Here is a 16,713-nt window from a genome sequence, read left to right as displayed (position 1 = left end):
CCTGGATTCCAGTCATGCTAATATTTATTTACCGTGCAGAGCTTTTACATTGGTTGCAGGGTTTCTGGCTGACCGGAAGTCTGTGGAGCCTTTCCCTCAAGTGTGTTCATTGTGGACTACAATTATGAATAGGTTACGACAAGTGGAGGCTGAAAATTTACATACTGTTGCTTGGCCCAGCCTACCTCACAGGACTGTTGTTAGGATAAATTGGAGGAGGGGAGAGTGACTGGTTGGCTCTTGCCAGTTTTTCTGTGAGTAAAAAAGAGAGGAAGGATCCTCCTATGACCACCCAAAAAGAAAATGCTGGAAATCATGGGACCTGCATGGACAAAAACCATTTATACTGAGTAGAAAAAGATAGCTGGATCCAACCCAATATACATGGGCCCTGAGCTCCTTGGAGGGAAGATGTGCTTAAAAACGTGTAAATAAATATGTAAATAAATAAAATTTCGGTCACTTTTCAAAATGCTTGGAATTTGCTACCCGTGGGTTTCTTTTAGACTGGGTTCCTCAGCAGTGCTGAAGTGGGGGAGCTTTGTTGTACAAACAACTGTGTAATTTCCTTTTTTAGTCCGTCTTCTATTTATAAATTTTAGTTAAAATCTTCAAACACGGACACTGTGTTTCCACCAATTTTTGTTGGGAAACAATTGCCGTAGTGCATTGGGGATGCATTTTCCCGTTGTGTGTAAACGTAGCAGCCTATGGCCAATGCTACCTAAACCATGTTTTTTTCTTCCTCTTGAATTACAGATACAGAAGAGACATGAAGACTTCAGAGTAAGTGATATGTTGATCCTTGTTCTATGACCAGTCCACAGCTGCATGGAATGTTTTCACAGAAATATGTAATTCTTTTTTATTTAGGAAGTCTTTTCAACCACTTCAGCCCCTCCCCTTCCCAGTCCCTCACTTCTTTGTATCATCGGCTGTATCTCTTTAAGATGCAGCAATTGGAAGTCACAGAATCATAGAATCATAGAGTTAGAAGGGGCCATCTAGTTCAACCCCCTGCTCAATGCAGGATCAGCCCAAAGCATCCTAAATCATCCAAGAAAAGTGTGTATTCATCCTTTGCTTGAGGACTGCCAGTGAGGGGGAGCTCACCACCTCCTTAGGCAGCCTATTCCACTGCTGAACTACTCTGACTGTGAAAATGTTTTTCCTGATATCTAGCCTATATCGTTGTACTTGTAGTTTAAACCCATTACTGCGTGTCCTCTCCTCTGCAGCCAATGGGAACAGCATCCTGCCTTCCTCCAAATGACAACCTTTCAAATACTTAGAGGGCTATCATGTCCCCTCTCAACCTCCTTTTCTCCAGGCTGAACATTCCCAAGTCCCTCAACCTATCTTCATAGGGCTTGGACCATTGGCCCCAGATCATCCTCATCGCTCTCCTCCGTACCCTTTCAATTTCATCTACATCCTTCTTGAAGTGAGGTCTCCAGAACTGCACACAGTACTCCAAGTGTGGTCTGACCAGTGCCGTATACAATGGGACTATGACATCTTGTGATTTTGATGTGATGCCCCTGTTGATACAGCCCAAAATGGCATTCACCTTTTTTACCACTGCATCACACTGCCTGCTCATGTTTAGTTTACAATCCACAAATCCACATACTGTCCATGGGCTGTTTCCCTACTTGGGTTGTTTTCTGCAGCCCTTGATACTGTTCCTCCGTTAGCCATTTTACTTTAGGATGCTTAGGGCTGATCCTGCATTGAGCAGGGGGTTGGACTAGATGGCCTGTATGGCCCCTTCCAACTCTATGTTTCTATGATTCTATATGCATGTTTGCCATGGAGGATCCCCCCCGCCATAGATATTGACAATATAGCAATACAATTTATTGCCTGATTAATAATTATACTAGTTTTCTGCCCTGTCTCCTGAGACTCAGGGTGGATTTCATCACAATAAAATCTCAGATAATGATGAAATAGGCTGATGAAATATAAAAAATAACTAAGTTAAATATAATTAAAATAAAAAGTGAAAATTAAGTCATCAGTTGCCTAGTTCTTCTGTTTACTGGGTAGGAGGAGAGAGGAGGTAGGGGGATCTTCCTGGCCCTACCTGACATATAAGTTGGGGGCTTTGATAAGGAGGCCACCATAATTCAGATGTTGTTTTGAACTTGGTGGATCAGCTCCATTTTGCAAGCCCTGTGGAACCATTGAGGGTCCCGTGAGGCTCTGATCTCATTCGGAAGAGCTTTCCACCAGACTGTTTGATGGAATGATTGGAAATCAGTCACCTTCTGGATTTTCCTGTCCTCACAGGGTGTGGGTCTGTTCTGATCCTGCCTCTGCTCTCTTTCACTGTTTGCCAACATCGGTGGAGGTTTTCTTCTGCATTTTTGTATTAATTTGATCCAATTTGTGTGACTAACACATGACAGTAGCCACTGTGGTATAGTGGTTAGGGTAATGGAACTGTAATCTTGGAGATTGTGTTTCAGATCCTCACTCGGCCATGAAATTAACTGGGTGATCTTAGGTTAGATGTTCTCCCTTTGCTTAACCTGCCTCCTAGAACGTAAGAACATAAGAAAAGCCATGTTGAATCAGGCCAGTGGCTCATCCAGTCCAACACTCTGCCTCCCACAGTAGCCAAAACCCAGGTGTCATTAGAAGGTCCACCAGTGGGGCCAGAACTACAGAAGCCCTCTCATTGTGCCCCCCCCCCCCCGCCCAAGCCCTAAAAATGCAGATCACCACTGCCCCAGACTTCGCATTCCATCTATACTTTGTGGCTAATAGCTCCAGGTCCAACACTCTGCTGCTGCTACTACTACTACTACTACTACTAATAATAATAATAATAATAATAATAATAATAACTAGACATATTCTGGCAGGTACATGCTTGGACCCAATTCCAATTGGGACCACAGAATGCAGGTAGCAGGTAGAATGCTTTCTTCACTCAAGTCTTCCCAACTTGGGATGGCCCTGAGAAACTATTGCCCACCCCACTGCAGAAACGTATGTGTAGTCCATATGCATGTATGTCTGTTTCCCCTACAGGCAAATAGCAACTTCCCTAGGGCCATTTCAGGTCTAGAAAATGAGGAATACAACACTTCTTTCCCTGTGCACCATATGCCCAAACTGAATAGGTGTGACCTGGGGACCTCCAGAATTACAGCTCATCTCCAGACTATAGAGAAAATAGATGCTTTGGAGGGTGGACTCTATGGCATTGGTACCCCGTTGAGGTCCCTGTCCCCCTCAGGCTCCATGCTCACATCTCCAGGTGTTTCCCAAACTGGATTTGGCAACACTCCACTAGTGGCCAGGAGGATCCTGCCAACCCTTGATCTGATACATGCTCACACACACCAAGGAATTAAGTTCCCAGTGAGAAACCCCCAAACCTTGTCTTTCCAAACAAGGACATGGGGAACATGTATACTTCATAACATATGAATGAGTGCTCAGCAGATCTAAGGTGTATGAATTCTGAATTTTTATAAGATTAGCTCTGAAATGCCTACACAATGTGTTGCCCCCCCCCCCAGCCAATCAAACAAGGAAACACACATACACAGAGACATCACAGGGTACTTTGTGATCCCACAATCCTCCAAGGTATTCCCATGGCAACCGTTGGTTCAAGTCCCTCCCCCAGGGCCCTCAGGACCTGTGGCCAAGTATCAGGCCTGATGATAACTGCTTTGTAGAGGAGCTCCTGCCAACATCTTCCTTGCTGCGAGAACCATCAAACCGAAGCCCCTCAAGCTTAGGAGGGTGGAGCAACCAAAAGAAGAGTGGCCAAGACAAGTAAGGACCATAAGCAAGCGGTCAAGTTTAAAATACAGGAGCTCTCATTCAACCTCAGTGTGTCCTCTTGAGGACTTTGAACCTACTTTGGCTTGGACTCGTCAGGGGAAGCGACTGTTCTCACATGGAGCTCGGTTTGCATCAAAAAGCCCACTCTTAGTGGCTGTAACTAAGCACCCATTGCCTTTGTTTTCAAGGCCAACCCCAGCTTTTGAAGCTTGGGATAGGGGCAGGAAGTAGCATCTCGCGGCTTAGCGGTCAGAAAATGGCTCGGAGCAGTGAAAAACCTGCAGTTCTTTCACTCGATAACACAGAGCATCCTGGGGAAGAGGACCTGGATTCTGTCTCTTCAGAATCTTTTGACTCACAAGCACAAGAGGAGAGGAAGGCTGATGCCCCTCAGGCTTCAGGTTCAAGCCCACACCTCAACTCCAAGACAAAGGCCATGTCCAAGTTGAAGGCTAAGACAGCCGTCAATCCTTTCCTTCCCTGGAAACTGTTGCGGCCAAAGCGTGGTATCTCCAAGATCATTTTCATGGTGGTGGCTTCCACGGAAAAGCGCACTGGCATATCACTGCAAGCCCTCAAGAAGATCATTGCTGCCACTGGCTACGACCTCGAGAAGCGGAAGAATAACTTCAAGAGGGTCTTACGGGCCCTGCTTGCTAAGGGTTTGCTGAGGAAGCTTTCCGGCCGGGGACTCACAGGCTCCTATGCGGTCAGCAGGGTGATGCTGAAGGCCCTGAGAAGGAGGAGGAAGACGAGGAGGAGGGGGAAGAAGGTGGCCTTCCGAGTCAAGAAAAAGAGAGTCTCCGAGGGAAAGGAGGGAAAGAAAAGGAGGCTCAGAAAGATCCAGCCTGACACAGAATGCAGCCAGAAGCCTCAGGAAATCTAAGAGATTCATCTGGCATATGGAGTCACAAGCGGATGGCGTGAGATTTCCAAAGCTCTGTGTCAGAATAATAATAATAAAGTGGTTGTCTTATTTCAAATGCCGGGTTTTCCGTGCTAATTGTCGGGATCTGAGATGGCCTTCTCCAGTCAGCACACAGGAGAAAAACCTATCACCCTTTGGCAACTTTTAATGTCCTGAGTTTCAGGATGGTGGTGGTTGTGCTGTGTGTGTGTGTGCGTGTGTGTGTGTGTGAGAGAGAGAGCTTATTTATCCAAGAACAGACTGGAGGAAAGCAGGGGAAAAGAAGAGGGGAACACTTCTGATGGCAGTGATCACTCTCTTTTATACAAACACTAGGGGCCAAGCCTGTTGCATTCAGGAATACAACAGGCGTTAGATGGGGTGGGGTGGGGTGGGGTGGGGTGGAAGAACTCTGTGGATGGCCTCTCCCTCCCCCCAGGACCTGGAAAGGCTGCAGGCAGCTGTTAGGGAACTCACCGGCAGGGGCAGCTCTCATGCAGCAGGGAACTGCAGCCTCCGAGCCTCGGAGGGAAGTGGAAGGAGGAGGAGGTGGGGGACAAAAGGCGATTGGCTGACCGCTGGACTGACAGGCAACCTGGTTGGAGGAGGAGGCACTCAGGGGCGGGACAGCCTCCCTGAGTGGGTGTTAAGTGCTGACTGGCACTTAAGCCATGAGACATGCTCCTCCTTCTTACCAGAAATATATTATGTGGAACAGATGGATCTGATGGAGTGGTGGTCTTCTCTGCACAAACCCCAGAAACTGTAGCCCTTTTCATACGTTACAGCCCCAACACATCAGAAGTCCAGCAACTGCACATATTGGGAGTTCATGCTTACCTACAACACTTCAAATCCATATAGTCACCATGCTTCTGAACAGGAGAAGGTCTTTATGTTGCATGGGGTTGCCACTCTCCAGGTGGTGGCTGGAGAATACAAGTGATCTCCAGATTACTGAGATCGGTTCCCCAGAAGAAAATGGCTGGTTTAGAAGGTGGGCTTTGAGGCATTATGCCCCACTGCTATCCATTCCCTCCCCAAATCCAGCCCTCCCCCACACCCCAAATTCTCCAGGAAATTCCCAATCCCAAGTCAACAACTCTAGCATGCATCTTCAATATGTCTGAGCCAGAGACCTGAAATATCAAATGGCTACTTCATACACGCCAAAGTTCTATGCTGGTGCCTCCCCTTTAAAGTTATTTTCCTCAGGATAACCTCAGGGCTCTTCTGGTCAATATGAGGCCTCATTAAAATCATTTTCCTTTTAAAAAATTATGCCAGGATTTTGGAAAAGGCACAAGCGATATCATATGACCTTTCATTCCACATTATGGAGTTTTATCTCTATTTTTAAATACCACTATTAGTTGCTGGCTTTATTTATCCTCAAATTGTAGCCCAAATTGAATTTATAACAAACCTTATAGCCCGCCTTTCTCTCGATGGAGTTCCAAGGCAGCTTAAATTGTTCTCCTCTCCCCCATTTGATCCTCATACTACAACCCTGGCTGGGACTGTGTGCCTGGCCAAAGGTCCACATGAAATCTTCAGAGACAGAGTGGGGATATCTCCAAGAACCAAAATCAACAATCTAACCACTAAATATGCTGGTTCTGATAAGCTCAGGGAGTTCTTAAACCTCCTCTCTGGTTTAGGGAGGGGATATTTCCCACCCTCCCTGCCTGTGCTACCTGAATCTGCTTCCATCACAAATAGCATGGGGGTTTGGGGGTTCTCAAGATAACATGGACTAGGATGTCCCAATTCCTTTCATGTTTGGGGCTGCAACTCCCAAGTTCATCCTGCAGCCATTCTGCAGCATCTAGCTTTATTTTCTGAGGAGTTATGCTTACCACAGACTGATGGATGGATGGATGGATCCAAGATGTCCCCAGAACAATACTGACTAGGGTTACCCAATGGTTTCCACAAAAGTAATGGGCATGCTGTTTGGGCTAAGAACCACTGCTGCTTGGGCTCAGAGCCCTCTCCTCCAAGCCCAAACAGTGTACTTTGCTTTGGCCTGGAGGAGGTGGCACTGAGCCCCCAATTACCCCCAGCCTCCTTTCCCTGGCAGCCATCTCTGCTGGCACACCAGCTATTCTCCTGGCCAGGCTGCCAGGATATCCCCCATGCTGCCCAGGCCTGCTCCCAGAAATGTATGTGTAAAGGGCTACCAAGTCACAGTTGGTTTATGGCAACCTCAACAGGGGGATTTCAAGGCAAGTGAGAGGCAGAGGTGGGTGGCCATTTCCTTCTCTGCAGAGTCTTCCTTGGTATTCTCCCTTCTAAGCCATGAGCCTACTTGGCTTCCAAGCTGTGAGGAGGTTGGGCTATACCAATCCACTTCCCCTTCCCAAATACCTCTCACTTAAATGTCTAGTATTTTAAAAGTTATTTTCTTGGGCATTGACTGAAAATACTGGACTGTCTAGGTCAATACTGGACACCTGGCAAACTTCACTCACCTTATCTCTTTCTTTGAGAAAGTTACTACCTTGCTGGATCATGGGAATCCTGTAGATATAGTTTGTCTCAATTTCAGTTTTCTTGTTGACAGGCTGGTAAAATGCAGTATGGATCCTATTAGTTGGATCAATAAATGGTTGACAGGTCGCACCCAAGGGGTGCATGTTAATGGTCCGTCATCCTCTTGGAGAGAAGTGACAAATGGAGTGCCTCAGGGATCTGTCCTGAACTCTGTGTTGTTCAACATACTCATTAATGATTTGGATGAGGGATTAGAAGGGGTGCTTAATAAATTTGCAGATGATACTAAACTGGGAGGGGTAGCACACACAGCAGGAGAATCAGAATACAGGATGATCTTGACAGGCTGGAAAACTGGGCTAAAATGACTAAAATGAATGTCAATAGTGATAAATGTAAAGTTCTTCATTTAGACAGGAAAAATCAAATGCATCTTTATAGGATGGGGGATAACTGTCTTGGCAGTAGTTTGTATGAAAAAAAAATAGCAGACCATACATTGAGTATGAGCCAGCAGTGTGATTCAGTGGCTAAAAAGACCAATGGGATTTTGGGCTGTATCAAAAGATGTATACTGTCCAGATTATGTGAGGTGATGGTATTGCTGTACTTTGCTTTGGTTAGGCCTCACTTGGAGTCCTGTGTTCAGTTTTGGGCATCACAATTGAAGAAGGATGTAGACCAGGGGTAGTCAAACTGCGGCCCTCCAGATGTCCATGGACTACAATTCCCATGGACTTGGGAATTGTAGTCCATGGACATCTGGAGGGCCGCAGTTTGACTACCCCTGAGACAAACTGAAATGCATCCCTTGGAGAGCTACAGAAATGTTGAGGGGTTTGGAGACCAAGACATATGAGGAAGGGTTGAGGGAGCTTGGTCTGTTTAGCCTGGAGAGAAGCTGACTATGAGGTTATAAGATAGCCATCTTCAAATCCTTGAAGGGGTATCATATAGAAGATGCAGAGTTGTTTTCTATTGCCCCGAAGGGTAGGACCAGAACAAGTGGGATTACATTAATTCAAAAGAATTGTCAGCTAAACATCTGGAAGAAATTCCTGACAGCAGCTCCTCAGTGGATGTGCACATTTTGGGGAGGGAATTGTCCTATATGCAGATTCATCTTCATTTTGATGAAATAAATTACTGGTCCCTATCCTGGGGAACAAAAGCTGCCATTTCTCCACTTCCCTCTGAGTAGTTTTTTCCTCTCCTTTTCCCTCAGCATCCAGATGGTGCATCACCACACGATCCATGACAACACAGAGGAACTGAGGGAAATGTCCAGCACCCGGGATGTCCCCCGGCCTCTCTCCACCATGCCCATGTTCAACGTCCGCACGGGTGAGCGAATCAACCCCATGCAGAACAGCCGCTATGACAGCGCTCAGGTGCCTCTCATCCTGGCTCAACAGTGAACCTTTGCTCAGGTTAGTATGGTGACCACGGCAAGAGGGTTTCTCCTACCATGCTTACACAGGGTAATAAATGAGCAAGATGGGAACTGAAGGGATGGTGGACCCCAGTAAGTAAGACTACGGAGAGAAGGTCAAGTGGAAATAGGGAAGAGAAGTATTTTTAAAAAGAAAACTATTGCATTCAAATCTGCCTAGGAGTAACTCCAGTAACTCCTAGGAGTAACTGACTTTGCATTGCCCTAATTATAGATAGCTTCCAGTTCCATATTTACAGCCCCTGGCTCTTTGGTTGTCCATTCCAGCCATAAACACCGATGGTTTAAATAGCTCTTCATCCTAAAATATGCTTTGGCCCACCCTCAGCCATCATGAGATGTAATGGCCTGCAAGGATAAACTAGTGCCTGATCCGAAACTTGCTTTTTGTGAAAAACAGAGTGCCCCCCCCCATCGGATTGCCTTGCTGAATAGCTGAAGAATAATAGAATGCTGTGTCCCAAAATCAACCCAATTCAAGCAAACCTGGAATCAGGAGATGGTACGATGTAGAGATGCCTTTTTCAGAGTCTGCTTTTATGTGCAGACTGGCATGGTCTGTCTTGCCAACCCTATAATGCCTCCCGTTTTTAATAAAATTAAAATTGGCACTATTAAACTTCATTTTTCTTCTCTCCCACATGCAATAGATGGACCCCAGTGTGACGGATGAGAATTTTCCTGCCACAGTCATCTCTCAGTGCTGTGATAACCTTGTTGTCTTGGACAGGAAACTCAAGATGGTGGATCTTGCTTTGTTCCATGTTTTTATTTTTATAACTGGAGTGATCGGGGTAAAGAATGGGCTGGATTAATATGGTTATTTTTTTATAAGGTTGACTTGGAATAATTTGGTCCTGTGGAATATTTTGACTCAGATTGCTCTTAGTTATCAACAAAAAAGTAGGATCTTTGGAGCTACTAATGCACTCTTCACTGCATGTCAGGGATTCTTGGCCAGCTCTTGCAAAATTAAAACCCCAGAATTCTTAGGTAAAATCATGGCAGTTAAAACTGAGAAGATGTGTTTTCAAGTATTTATAGCTTTTGGTTTCCACTTTGCATCATGGAGTGATAAAAAGTTGAACCTTCCCTTCTGTGTCATTTTTTTCCTTGCGGATGAACACTACTCAGATGTCCACATTCCTTGATAAAGGAACAATGGAAGGCGTGACCAGAACCATCACAGTAGCTGCTCACAAGACACAGTCAATAAGCTTATTTATTATAACACCATCAATAACACAGTTGCAGAATATCTCCTTTCAAACAACAATAATACATAGGTTATGGGAAATTTTGGGGCCACCTCCCTGAGCCATATGGATGCTACCTCCACCAAGACTGGTGGGTTGGGCATCAATTTCCCAGGGCTGCATGGGCTTTGGAGGACTGGGCATCACCTATCATAGGACTAGGTAAGCCGGGTGCTATTTCTCCTACCTGCATGTCGTGTGAGAATCCAGCTGATTGTTCTCAATAAGCAGACTTGGTTGAAGACACTCTCTTTATTGAAGATACATGGTTATGTAACCCCATTTTATTATTTTGTTGAAATTTTAAACGCTATTTTATATGTCTTATACATTTTATGCCAATAAATGGTTACTGACTGAAGATACAATGATGCTAACATCTGTACATCCTAGGAATGTATATCCTGTACATTCCTAAACACCTAGGAACCTTTACTCCATCTTAACCTCCAGCCCCCAGCTTCCTCTACTCACCCATTTGGGCACAAAACTATCTAGATCCTACCCCCATTGCCAGGCCAGAGAGACAAAACTAGAACTTCCTGCCCCAAGGTTGGGGCGAGAGATGACACTTTCTCACACATCAGAGTATTACAACCAGAATTCCTGGTGCAAACACTGACACATCTCTTCCCGCCCACCCACTTACAATCTGCCTAAGTTCATAAAATCAGCATTTCTGTCAGATGACTATCTAGCCTTTGCTTAAAAACTTCCAAGGAAGGATAGCCCACCACCTCCTGAGGTCCCTCCCCCCTCTGAGCTTCCCCAATCAAGTGCAGAAATGTTTTCTGTTTCAATTCGGGGGAAAGCAAGGAGGAAGACCCGAGTTCAAATCGATCTGAATTCAGCAGGATCAACAATGGAAGAAAAACAAACTAAGTGCGGAACCAGCTCAGGAAACCACCCAAAGAAGTAGTTGGGCCTTGGGATGACGAAGAGATGGTAGATGGTGTAACAGAATCATGTACACTTTTGCTAGTCTCATCTTTCTTAGCACATGGGTCCTAAAATAATGGCTTTCCTACCTATTCATCAGAGCCTCTTGTGGCGCAGGGTGGTAAGGCAGCAGAAATGCTGTTTGAAGCTGTCTGCCTATGAGGCTGGGAGTTCAATCCCAGCAGCCGGCTCAAGGTTGACTCAGCCTTCCATCCTTCCGTGGTCGGTAAAATGAGTACCCAGCTTGCTGGGGGGTAAACGGTAATGACTGGGGAAGGCACTGGCAAACCACCCCGTATTGAGTCTGCCAAGAAAACGCTGGAGGGCGTCACCCCAAGGGTCAGACATGACTCGGTGCTTGCACAGGGGATACCTTTACCTTTTTTTACCTATTCATCTCTCAGAGGCAGCATCAACATATACACACCATCACTGTAATTTAAAACAAATATAATCCAGGAAACACATGATTGCAACATGAGCACACAGTGGAACCTAAGAAATCATCCATGCAATGTCCACACCACCCCCTCATCTTTCTTGCAGATACAGAGATGGCAGCTCTTCCAACAGTAGAAAGAAAGCCGTAGCACCTTTGACGACACAGAGAATTGGATCTGGATAGGTTTTCCACTTAGTCTTTTCTAGTTCCCCCAATCTCCTACTATTTTTATTTATTACTATTATTTCTTTGGATTTATAAACTGCCCTCTCTGCTTGAGAAGACTCAAGGCGGTGAACAACACATGTCCAACAATACACAGCTTAAAATCACAGCTTAAGAAGTCTAAAATCAGTTCTAAAAAAATCCACCCCTGGGTGTAAAGACTTCTGTACCTCTAAGTTCTATGATTCTCAGTATAGATTTTGAAAGGAGTCAAATGCCTACTTGCTTTTTCACCATGAATATACCCATGTTTAAGACGTACAGGCATGCAAAACCACGTGTCCTTCTCAACGTTCAATGCTCTTGCTTTTTGTCTAGTATATGTCTATATAGACACACACACACATATATACAATGTTGTGGATTATTACATACTAACACAAGTAAAGTCCTGTAGCCCTGTTTCATTAAACATCCCGGCTTCATATTTCTTATTTTTAAAATTTTATTTTGTAAAGATAGAGTATACAAAACGGGTAAAGGGATCTCTTTATTCAGTTACGTAACAGAAAATATATATTCGGGCATCATTCCATGTTTCAAAGAGCCGCTCATTAGAGTTGGACTGAAAAGGGGGACAATTTGACGTATTGTTTGTGTTGACTTGGACATGCAGAGAGCAGTCTTCAAGCACACAAATTAGTCTCTCTCTCTCTCTCTCTCTCTCTCACACACACACACACACACACACACACAAACACACCTGTCATAATAAAAACTAAAGCCAAACCCCAACTGGATGTGAACTGTCCATCGGTGGTTAAATAATTTTTAAAAATAGAAGTCTTAAGTCAGAAATTTGCACTGCTGGAAAGAATCCATGACCATCTATCCCACAAATCTGAGATCTTGATAATTGGTTAGAGGAGTGGGCAAAACATCTTCTGTTCCTAGGATCCTCCTCCTTCCCAAGAAGGGACTCCCTTTCTTCAGTCTGGGCAGAAAGGCAGTTTCTTCCACTTGCCAGCCAAACACAAAGAACCCAAAACCTGTCAAGAACGCCACGGCCATTCTGCAGCCCAGCGCACAGCCCAAACAAACGCAGCATGTTCCTTTGATTGCCTTTCCATTCAAGCAGATGCAAATCTGCCTGCAGACACGGAGAGCACTTACGATAGCTGTTATGTCCACAATGCGAGATTCAAGTCTTCTGTCCTCTTGTCTCAGCTCCAAGCACATTGGTTTGGCAGGTTTTGCAGCCCACTTCAAGCCGAACCTGAGAAAACCTGATTCCTCCTCCTTCAAAGGTGACAAAGGCTGTTTTCCTATATGTGCCTGCAGCTGTTTCAGTGCTTATTGGCTGGTGCCTATGACATCATCAGAGCCCTCGTCCCTGCCTCCAGATCTCTGGAACTGTGGTGTGGCTGTTTTCAGCAGCATTTAGGCCCATTCCGCACAAGGACCAATGTTGCCAATTGCTTTCACAAAGCAATAACGGTATTTTAAATAGTGGAATCTCAGCATTCCGCATACCTGCATTTGTAGTGGAATCCAGTAGTGTTTCATTTGTTCCCCACAGGTTTCCGGTCTTGCAGGAATCGCTAGAAAGGAAGCGATTTTTTTTCTGTGCTTGATCCCGCCCCTGGCTGTCAATCAAACGAACAGCCAATGGGCGGTTGTTATCATGCTCCTGAAAAGCCCCTTTCCCTTTAAGCACAGGTTTTAAAAACACACACACACACACGTTTCAACGAATATGCCTCGATTCTTCCTAACATAGAGACCCATCTAGCTGGCGTGTGAGCTGGTGAGTCATGGTTACCACACTCCCCTGAGTGAAAAAAAAAATCCCTCCCCCCGCACGGGCGCGATTTTCGGCCGAAATTAAAGGGAACTGGCAAACAGGGAGCTGTGTTGTGCTTGGGGACTTAGGGGAGCTTTAAAGCACTTCTGTGGAGGGACTGTAGCTGGAGAAGCCTTGCTGGGTGAATCAAGCCTCGCTGGTTCATTGCTTTCCCTGCTCGCTATGAGGGGGGGGGGGGAAATGGCGATCGCTTCACCGGAAGTTCGGAGGAGAGAGCCAGGGGGAGGGACTTTGTTGCAACCGCAACATTGAGAATGCACAGGTCTTTTTCGCTAGTGTTGCAGGTTGTTGGCAGGAGTGTAGCAATTTTCTGAGGGTGAATCCACTATTTTGGATTCCCCGGAAATCGCTACAATGAAGCGATTTTAGCACTAGTGTTGCAGGAGTGTTGCAGATTGTGTGCGACGTCATGCAGAATGTCAAATTTGTAGCGTTTACCATTTGTAAGACTTCTGCGGAATGGACCCTAATAAACCAAATGCATTATATCTTACAGATATGGAATCTCAAAACCTCAAAGTGCTCTTTAAAAATACACCTTTAGCATACACCTGGTCCTTTTTGGGAACACGATCATGCAACCTCTCTCATTCTCCTTCCACAATGATGTTCCAACATTTCAAGAGGATTTTCTTATTTCTTAAAATCCATTTTCCATCAAACAGATTGCAAGTTCTTAATTTCTAACATGAAAGCAGACCATCTCTTGGGCTCTCCCAGTAAACAAGTTTGGGATTAGAGGCACTGGAAGACTATATAATTTGTTGTACAATATAAAGCAGCTAAATTAGCAGCAGTAATTGAATTTGTTCCACTGTGCACATTGTACAAGCTTACTTCTTTCCCTCCACTCCTAATCAGGTTTCAGTTAACTCTGCGTAATCTATTTTACTACATCCTTTCCTCTTCACCTCTTTGATCATTGGGGGAGGGATGGGATTTTTAGCCGTCCTGTTAGTAGTTTGATGTTTTAATGGGAATTTTAATGGGGTTGGTTGTTGTGACCCGCCTCGAGCCTGTCGGGAGAGGCGGGAAATAAATCTAAAAATAATCATAATCATAATACATTCACACACACAGGCACAAAGCGCAACAGGAGAAAAAGGAAAGGCAATGCTCTGGCGGCAGCATGTTCCGCTTCCACCACAGCCTGCCAAGTGACAAGGCAACCCACCCCCAAAGAAACAGATTCCCCTGCAAGAAAACCCTGGAAGGGAACTGCTTGGAGCTGCTGGGGCCAGCCGAGGCAGGAGGGCGCCCTCTGAACTGCAAAGAGTGGCTGGCACATGTAAAAGGATCCCTGGGAGAGACATTAATGCTCCGGAACTGGAATTACAGCCCTGAGTGTACTCAAATCTTTTAAAAATCAGGTTGTTTTATTTTTTATGCTAAGGAAGTTTAGAGTTCAGGATAATACTAGTAAATGATTTCAGCAAAGTGAAGGCCTCTGTTGCTTCCAGAGTTCCAGAGTTCCAGAGGCCAATATCCTGGGCTAAAAAGCTTAGCATGTTTAGGGATTCAGAAGGTGAATTGGCTCTGTCTCAAAGGTGTTGACAAGTGGAGAGGCCCATCAGCGACTGGATTTTTTAAGAGGATTTAGAGCAGGTGAGGAAGACCAATCATGGACTTGTTTCAAGGACATTGAAGAGGTTTGTGTTTAGATATGAGGGCAGGGCAGCTGCTGGATCCAACACCTTGCATTATTTCCACCAAAACAATAAGCAACGTGTTGGTCAGGGTGCAGGAGATGTGTAAAAGTAATTAGACTGACACCTTTTTTGCATGGGATGGTGGATATGGACTTGGTTAAACTAACAGCGTCAGAAACAGGGACACACTATTTGAACTGGGAATTTGCTGAGATAGGGATTCATTTGTCACCTGGGCAGAGTCTGCACTTACTTTGTTTATTCCATTGTCAATCCTGTTGAATTCAGATCGCTTCGAACTCGGGTCTTCCTCTTCCCCCACCTCCCCATTGAAACAGGAAAGTGTTCTGCATGTGGTTAGGGAGGCTCAGAAGTGGGGGGGGGGTAGCCAAGCCTCTTTCTTTCTTTTCTTGAAGGGGGGGGGGAGAGGAGCCAAGCAGGGAGCCTCTTTATTTTCTTGGAGGGTGGGGGGGAGAGAGAGGATCGAAAAAGGAAGAAAAGGGAGAAAAAATCCAGGACCGACAGAAGTTGAGAGAAATTAGGGCTTCTCCTTTAAGGCAAGCTTGTCACATGACCAGGTGTGGCCAATCAGAGGTTCTCTACCACGGAGCTTGCTTTCCCAATCCGGATTTGAAAAATATTGAGGGTTAAAAGCACTCTAAGATATCGCACAATAAAAGTAGGGTCACTCCGGATCAATACTTGTTGCTGCAGAAGGAAAATTTAAATCGCCCCAAATCCAAATGGAAATCGCATTCTGTGTAGAGGGCAGGGACTGAATCGATCTGGGATTGGAATAAAAACTCTGTGCAGTTTACACCCAGGATTCCTGGGGGCAAAAATTGTCAACATTATGTTTTGGCGCAAACAAGTTACCTTGTGACAATTCAGAAATGCCTCAAAGGTGTTAAATGTATATATCTGTTTTCATATAGAGGTTGCTGAAGATTATTTTTGTTAGTATCCTTGTGGAAACCAACTTTAAAAATTACCACATTACATTGGAAAAGGTAGATAGAAACTTTAAAATGTATACATTTTTTCTGTTTTTATATGGTCTGCATGAGGACATGATATATTCTTACTTTGTTACAGTTCACTGATGAAGTTAAAACGAAAACGAGGCTATTGTACCTAGGAACGCATTTTGCTTATATTTCATAGAATTATTCTATGAGTTCCTAGGTACAATAGCCTCGTTTTCGTTTTAATTTCATCACTGAACTGTAACAAAGTAAGAATATATCATGTCCTCATGCAGACCATATAAAAATAGAAAAAAGATGTATGTTTGCTTGTATTGTTTGAATAAAGTTTTTGCCGTCACCAGCTTGAAAACTTTCTTCTGTCCACACATCTTTGGCTGACGGGTCGTCTCTGACGGTAAAGACAGTTTTGCAATTTAACCAACAGTTCGAACTTCTGGTGAGGTTTTCTTTGTCCTGATTCCTACTTGGCAGTAAGAGATTATGTTGGTTGTTTGGAGGATTCCCCATATATACTTGACAGTGACAAATTATTTAAACCAGGGGTGGGCAAACTGTGGCCCTCCAGATGTCCATGGACGACAATTCCCATGAGCCCCTGCCTGCAAACTCTCCAAGGCTGCAGTGACTATCTGGATCAGACTTTGCATCAAGAAAATGTATGGCACTTGTGTTTGAGATAACCTGTAAGGGTTGTAGCCCATCTTACTGGGGCAGCAGCGACTTCAGCTGCATTCAGAAACAGAAAC

At 44.9% G+C, this 16,713-nt stretch overlaps 1 protein-coding gene across 3 annotated transcripts in view; it reads left to right on the top strand.

Annotated features, from left to right (window-relative positions):
* SGCA (sarcoglycan alpha) overlaps positions 1–9,755 on the top strand; it is a 28,120-nt gene extending 18,365 nt beyond the window's left edge. For all 3 annotated transcript variants that reach the window (XM_077314410.1, XM_077314408.1, XM_077314409.1), the window contains 3 exons: positions 760–786; positions 8,436–8,640; positions 9,314–9,755. In XM_077314410.1, coding sequence (XP_077170525.1) covers positions 760–786; positions 8,436–8,628 — 220 coding nt within the window. In that variant the 3' untranslated portion in view covers positions 8,629–8,640; positions 9,314–9,755. The remainder of the gene's footprint in view (positions 1–759; positions 787–8,435; positions 8,641–9,313) is intronic.
* Positions 9,756–16,713: the final 6,958 nt, after the last annotated feature.

The sequence above is a fragment of the Paroedura picta genome, chromosome 16 (genome assembly GCF_049243985.1).
Source record: "Paroedura picta isolate Pp20150507F chromosome 16, Ppicta_v3.0, whole genome shotgun sequence".
Classification (NCBI taxonomy): Eukaryota; Metazoa; Chordata; class Lepidosauria; order Squamata; family Gekkonidae; genus Paroedura; species Paroedura picta.
This window is presented reverse-complemented; position numbering and strand designations above follow the sequence as displayed.